Source organism: Quercus suber, unplaced genomic scaffold (genome assembly GCF_002906115.3).
Source record: "Quercus suber isolate HL8 unplaced genomic scaffold, Cork oak 2.0 scaffold_893, whole genome shotgun sequence".
NCBI classification, from domain to species: Eukaryota; Viridiplantae; Streptophyta; class Magnoliopsida; order Fagales; family Fagaceae; genus Quercus; species Quercus suber.
The window spans coordinates 222,029-229,101 of record NW_027070319.1 but is presented as its reverse complement, the minus strand read 5'-3'; the positions used below and the strand labels follow the sequence as shown (position 1 = coordinate 229,101).

At 32.4% G+C, this 7,073-nt stretch overlaps 1 protein-coding gene across 1 annotated transcript; it reads right to left on the bottom strand.

Annotated features, from left to right (window-relative positions):
* Positions 1-2,437: 2,437 nt before the first annotated feature.
* LOC112025956 (cyanidin 3-O-galactoside 2''-O-xylosyltransferase FGGT1) lies at positions 2,438-6,516 on the bottom strand (the record flags this gene model as incomplete). Its single annotated transcript, XM_065768148.1, has 3 exons — positions 6,054-6,516; positions 5,671-5,927; positions 2,438-2,500 (listed from the first exon to the last, which is right to left on the bottom strand). Coding segments are annotated over exons 1-3 (783 nt in total), but the record flags the coding sequence as incomplete, so codon positions are not given.
* Between the last annotated feature and the right edge of the window lie 557 nt (positions 6,517-7,073).

The window sequence follows — 7,073 nt, the reverse complement described above, 5'->3', positions numbered from 1 at the left end:
CAGCCAAACCTCAGCCGCAGCCAAGGACCACTGCAAGCCACAAGATGGCTCTCTCTCTCTCTCTCTCTCTCTCTCTCTCTATTCTCGCAGGTTTCTCTCTCCTAAGCCTGATTCTCTCTCAAGCTCAGCCATGCCAGAACCTCACGAGTACGGCCACCATACACGGCAGCACAAGTCAACGAGTTCTCCACCACTGATGGCCGCCGATCTCTCTCTCTTTTTGTTTTATCCTTTGGTTGATTTGGTGATTAGGTTATGAAAGCTTGAGAATTTCATTTGGGTTTGGGAAATGAGGGCTTGTAGATTTGTGGTTTTTTTTTTTTTTTTTTGAGAACTAGATCCGTGGGTTTTAATATGTGCCTTGTGGAAATTGTTAGTGTGTTTTAGAATGGGTTTTTAATTTGAGTTGAATTTATTTAGTGTTTGTTTGGATAGAAAATCTTGATTTCTTGAGAAAGTTTTGAATGCCCAAAATATTGTAATTTAAGTATTTTGGTTGTTGGTTTTGCTCATTAATTATTGTGTTGGGTTTCTTGGGAAACTTTCTGTTTGGTTACCCAAAATATGCTGAGATTTTTTTTTTCCTATTTGTTTATGGCTGGATTCATTTGGATTTTTGCATCCCGTTGTCATTTTTCAGTGTTTCTTTGGAAAGAGATTTTTGATTTTCTTGGGGAAATTTCGAATAACCTGAAATTAAAAATGCTATAAAAAATATATATATATATATATATAGATTTATTTTAATTTTAGTTAAAGACATTAAATAGTTAATAACTTTAGATTATTTCTACCAAACTAATAAATAATTTATTTCTATCTTTTACCTCAAAATATAAAATACTTTAATTAATTAATTAATTATTATTATTTTTTTTTTTTTTTTTACTTGAAAGGATGAACAAACCCAGACAAGCAAAAAAGACAAACAACCCAAAAAAAAAAAAAAAAAAAAACCAAAAAAATCGACACAAAAAATTGAAACCCGCAACAAACAAATTTCCATGGTAGATTTCAACCCAAAAAACGCAACCATAAGATTGGAATGTAGAAATAATTAATCGAACCCAAGAAAATTGAATTAAAAATGAAATAGATGTAATGAACAAAGAATGCTGAAAAAAAAATATCAAACGAGCATTTTCCTTTTGCTCTCAATTGAAGAGATCTACGAGCACTTCGCCGAATAACCTTATCCACAAAGTCGTGACCCATCAAAGCACAACAATCCAATTACCCATTAACTGTCATGACCCATCTAAACAAAACTAAAATACCCATCACTCACTCTTCTCCAGTGTTCACCGAGCCACCGATCTTCTAGTTGAGAGACCATGATTCCATATATGGGCTCTTTAATCTCATTGTCAACCTTCTAGCCACTGTCACGTCCCAAACCCAATTATAAAGATAGCACGAGACAGCAGCACGCTTATAAAGTAAGCACTCTACAAGTGTGCAAGGCTTTCTTAGTAACTAAAATTTATCCTCAAAAATTATATTAAATAAATCAAAAATACTTCAACAATTTCTTTATAATAGATCTCCGATAATTCAAAATGAACAAAATCTAAACTTTATGTACATAATGCTAATTGGCCAATAAATATAAGACTATTACAAGACCATCTAATTTCAAAATCACTAAGCTTCTTTCATGTCACAACACAACAGCAAAATGCCCAAAATTTGCTATTCTTCACAATCTAAATCTAGAGGGGAAAAAGGGTGAGTTGCCAACTTAATAAGTAACCAAAGTCCTAATAAGTTCTATCAAGCAAACAAATCTGTAAAATAATAAGTTGTACATAAATCAAATATTTTAATCTTACAAATATATCATACATGGATTAGAAAATAATTAGTTTTCCATACATCAAAGCTATAATTTAAATAGGTTCCAAAAACACATAAGCAATTTTAAGGACTTAAAACCATTCAAATATTCAAAATAATTCATATTCTTAACAATCTTTATGACTATGGTCACGCTATATCCCCATGACTGTGCATCAGATTCAAATGAATCCAGTTCCATGCTAATGTATATCCCCATTAGCTAGGTCCAGAAACACGATAGGCTCATGATGCCCCAGATAGAATTAGTTTCGGTACCAATGAATAACCCCCATTGCTGGGTATTAGAGTACCAATGAATAACCCTCATTGGTTGGGTATAGAGTCAAAATATAGTCAAATTGTCCAAAATCATATATATCAAATCATAGTTCAAACAAAAATATATCTCATTCAAATACATATATATATATATATATATATATTCAGTACTCAAAAAATATTTGTATAATTCTTTATTCTTTACTTAAATCAATGTAGCTAAAACAATTAAATATAATTGTAACAATTATAAACAAATTTTATAGTCAAAATACAGTAGTATAAGCAAAATAAAACAATATAGGATAAAGTTACTTACCTCAGCTAACTCACCACAAAAGAACTTCTCTCTAACACATCTTCTAAAATCCTTAGATATCACCTAAAACAATTTTACAGGTACTATTTACTCAATAATCAAATAATTCAAAAAAAACTTATAACGATACCCGACCAGAAAAGGAGATTACTAAAAATATCCAATAACTGTCCACTGTTATTTCACACCAAAATTCCACATAATCATAATATCTTTATCTTTATATTTTCATGAAGCTTGGCCACCAACACTCGATCTGCTTCGCCGCTGGCTTAATCTCCTCTTCACTCTCTCCCTCTGTCTTTGATGAACACATCAGTTTGTGGTTTATTGATAATTTGTTGGTTTGATTGTTGCTGTGTGAGAAGTACTTGATGTTCATAAAATTTGAATGAACATTTTCTAATATTTTCTCTAGCTACCAGCAAAGGCTTAAGTTTAATGGAAGGGAAGAAGACATTAAGAAAGTGAATAATTCCCATGTGAAACCCAGCACAATAGTTACTAAGGAAATTAATTATTTTATTTAAAAAAAGGTTTTTATTTTATTTATTTAAAATTTTTAAGTTATTTATCTGATATGGATTTATTATATCCATATGCCATATTTTAATTGAATCAATTAGTACACTTCATTAGTTTATGTGGCACTTAACAGACATGTCAGCAACCCACTAACAGAGGAGCTGATTTTGCTAACGAAAGTAAACTTCAGGGTGTAAAATTTAATTTTTCAAACTTCAGGGTGTAAAATTCAAGCAACTCCAAACATTAGGGGTATACTTTGCAATTTTCCTTAATAAAAAATTGGATCATTAGTACACTTCATAAGTTTATGTAATACTTAACAGACATGTCAGCAAAAACTAACGGTAGGGACTTCTAATGCAAACGGAATGGAATTTCAAGGTATAAAATCTAGTTTTTGAAATATTAAGGTATAAAATTTAAGCACTCCTAAACTTCATAGTGTATTTTGTAATTTATTCAATAAAAAAAAAAAAATCAGAAAGATCCAGATCTTTGAAAACCCAAACTACGTGCCCATCATACAAATTCCACAATGAAGAGAACCTTTTCATGAGTGTTCCATATGAACATCGGCCCTTCAGGCTTAATTATGTCATTTTAGAGGAATAGTAGGTAACGGGGTGGTCAGTGATAGTATTAGACTATGCTTTGTTGGTTGTACCTTGTAAGCTTTGTGAGTTCCCACATGAGCATTGCACTTTAGGAATTGTATTATGGTGGATTTCAATTTCGTGAAAAAAAGAAAAGAAAAAAAAAAAGTGGCCTCAATGGGATTGTCATGTCCAGGGACGGAGCTAAGACTTGGAGTAAGGGGGGCGGCTCGCAACTAGTTACTTGTGGTAACTTTAGCATCCAGCTTTACTGTATAGACACTTAGGGGTTTTTTTTTTTGGTCTTTGATGTGTGTGTGTTTACTACTAGCTAGGTAAGGACAAAATTTGCTAATTTTTTTTTTTTAAAGGGCCAAGTTGTTTGTTTTGGGTAAAATTTGTTGGTTGGACTTAATTTTTTTTAGTTTTGCTATTAGTAATTTTTGTTGTTGCACTAATGTTTTTGGTCTTGTATATATATTTTTTGTTTTAGATCTATAAATTTTTTTATGGCCTTTAAAAAGAGAAAAACCTTAAGGATACAAACTTGTTTTATAAATTAATGATATGGTGAGTGGTATTGGTAAGTAAAAAAAAAAAAAAAATGATATAAGTGGTGAGCCCAGATACAAACTAATAAGAATTTACTGTCTCAACACTTTGTAAAAATATTGTAAAAAAGTTTATGACTATAGTATTACTATTAAAAGAATCAATGATAATGTTAAGGGGGCAAAATGTAATTTTATAAAACAAAATTGCTAAAATTAACACCCATATATATAATAATATTTTAAATAAATAAAAAATTAGAAGGGGCCATTGCCCCCCCAAAGTTCAAGCTTAGCTCTGTCCTTGGTTATGTCAGCAAGCACAGTGACATGACTAATTATTTACAAGAGATTGACATCTACAATGACATGGCCTCCTATCTCACTAGTACTTATGTTTATGGAGTAACTATCATATTAAGTATTCCTAGTAGTAAAATTAGTCTCAAACACTATTTACTCTGTTGTGGCCCTTGTGGGTTCTAATTTTTTATCTATACTATTAATAAGAGGATTCTCCGTTTCGTCTCATTTTATAATGTACCAAAATATCCTCATACAAATTTTGAAATAACATACATTTTAGTGTAATTTTGTTTTCCTACAAAAAAGTAAAAAATGTTAAAACAATAATACTATCTCACATACAAAAGGAAAGGGAAAGAAAAAAGAAAAAAAACCTACCTAACATAGAAACTACTCACTCTTATCCTGAAATTTCTATAGTTTTTTTTTTAAAATTATTTAAAACATTCCAAAATTTTTGTTATCTAAATTCTATACAGTTATCACAAATTGGAAATCCCCATCTATCCACATTAGCATATATCATCTTTCTTTTTTTTTTTTTTTTTTTTTTTTTTTAAATCTTAAATTTTTTACTTATCACAATTCTTATCCCAATCAGTAAATTCAAATGTCTCATTGGGTTTCAACTTCTTATGGTTCTCTCTCTTTTTTTAAACATTATTTCATGTTACCTTACCTCATTGGCTCATTCTTAAAAAAAAAAAAAAAAATAGGGTTATTTATATATCACTTTTAAGCATTATAATACTAAACAAAAAAAACAAATAAATAAAAAAGAGTACTATTACACACGCAAAATGCATATGATAAGTCTAGTATTTAAATAAAGAGATTTAAAATTCAATCTCTACCTATCCCAACTTTCCTAAATAACTCAGCACCTGATAAGGATAAGCAAAAGATATGGATAATTGATAACGATCATCAAATGTTACCCCACATTAATCAATTATCAAAGACTCTACGAGCACTCAAACCAATAACATCAACACATTAAATAAATAATAATAGCAATCGATAAAATCAATAAAAGATAGCTCTTAATAATCCACATCTGATGTAGGACTTGCCGTGGGTGCAGTAGGACTCTAGCAGCAATCAACAACTATCATCTACTGCTCTTCATCGGGCAAGTGAAAGTGATTAAGATATAGTTGAGTTCATACAGTCACTCAAGTCAATCCAAAAGACTTTGTAGGCTCTGAATTTAAGTGTCCAAATAGCTCTCTTGCATGCCTTGGCTAGTAATTACCTCCTTCAACTTGGCATGATTATGTTTCACTATCCCGGCTACTTCATTGTCCATCACAGAGATAATGGCCTCACTCAAACTCTGCTTTGAAATGCAACCATTATCTTCTCTCTCCACCTCCACTGCAACCTTGAGTTCTTCCACCATTAATCTAGCATTCAAAATTTGATCATTAAGGTATGGAACACACACTATTTGGCAATCACTAAGAAGAGACTCCCACATGGACTCATAACCACAAAGGGTCACAGAACAACCTACAGATGGAGTACTTAAAGCCACCAAAAATGGCTGCCCACATAGCTCGAATCCGAAAAGCAACTCTTAAAACTGGTCCTTTTGTAGTATATTTTGACTCCCAAATGCACAATACACCACAGTACCTGGCTCAAAATTGCATAACCATTTAGTCCATTTTTCATCTAACTTTGTTTCTGGTGTTTCAGCCAGAACAGATCCCGTTAGCAACACAGGCTTAGCGTACTGCTGCCTTAGATAGTCACAATATGGCCCCTCAACCTCATGATATGTTCTAAAGGCAACCGCATCACTCTCTTTTATGCTAGATGTAATTCGAAAGTACATGGGCACCCCAGTTCCATGATCTTCAGCAAGTATTTTTACTGTTGCAATTTCGAACTCCTTGTATTTTAGCCGCACTGTCAAAGAATGATAGCCTGAAGGCGGTTGGATTAGCTCTTCATTAGTCATATCCTTTTCCATCTTCTCAGCGGGGACCATAATGAATGCGATTGTGGCAGCGCTTACCACAGAATAGGCTATGGCCTTGTGCCAAGTTGGTGTGCAAGGGCTGGCAGCCAATATCTGATTGAAGTAGCTCTTCATTAGTCATATCCTTTTCCATCTTCTTAGTGGGGACCATAATGAATGCGATTGTGGAAGTGCTTACCACAGAATAGGCTGTTAGAAATTTAGATCTCTTAAAACATAATTAGATTAACTTAGTTGATTAGCCAAGTGATTACTTAGTCAAAATTAAACAAATCTAGGTGATCAACACAAATATATCATATCATGCAAAGCAGCGGAAATATAAAGAATACAATGATATGATGACCCAGGAAACCACATGGTAAAAACCTGAGGAGGATTTGACCTAGCTATTTTCAAGGTAAAGCTGAATCCACTATTTTAAAAGAATCGAAGTTCATACAAAAGGACTTACAAGCTCCCCACTTGACTTCCTAATGCTACCCACCAGTAGAACTTACTGACACGACGACGTGCAAGCTTTGAATTCATGGACTCCTTCTTTCTTGGATTCTCCAATCAAATACAAGCACCCACGCTTGTTTTTCTTTAAGTTCCAATGGCAGCAACTTTGTTGATCATCAAGATGTAGATAATATCTTTATTTTGAAAACCCTAAGTTTATGTGAAGG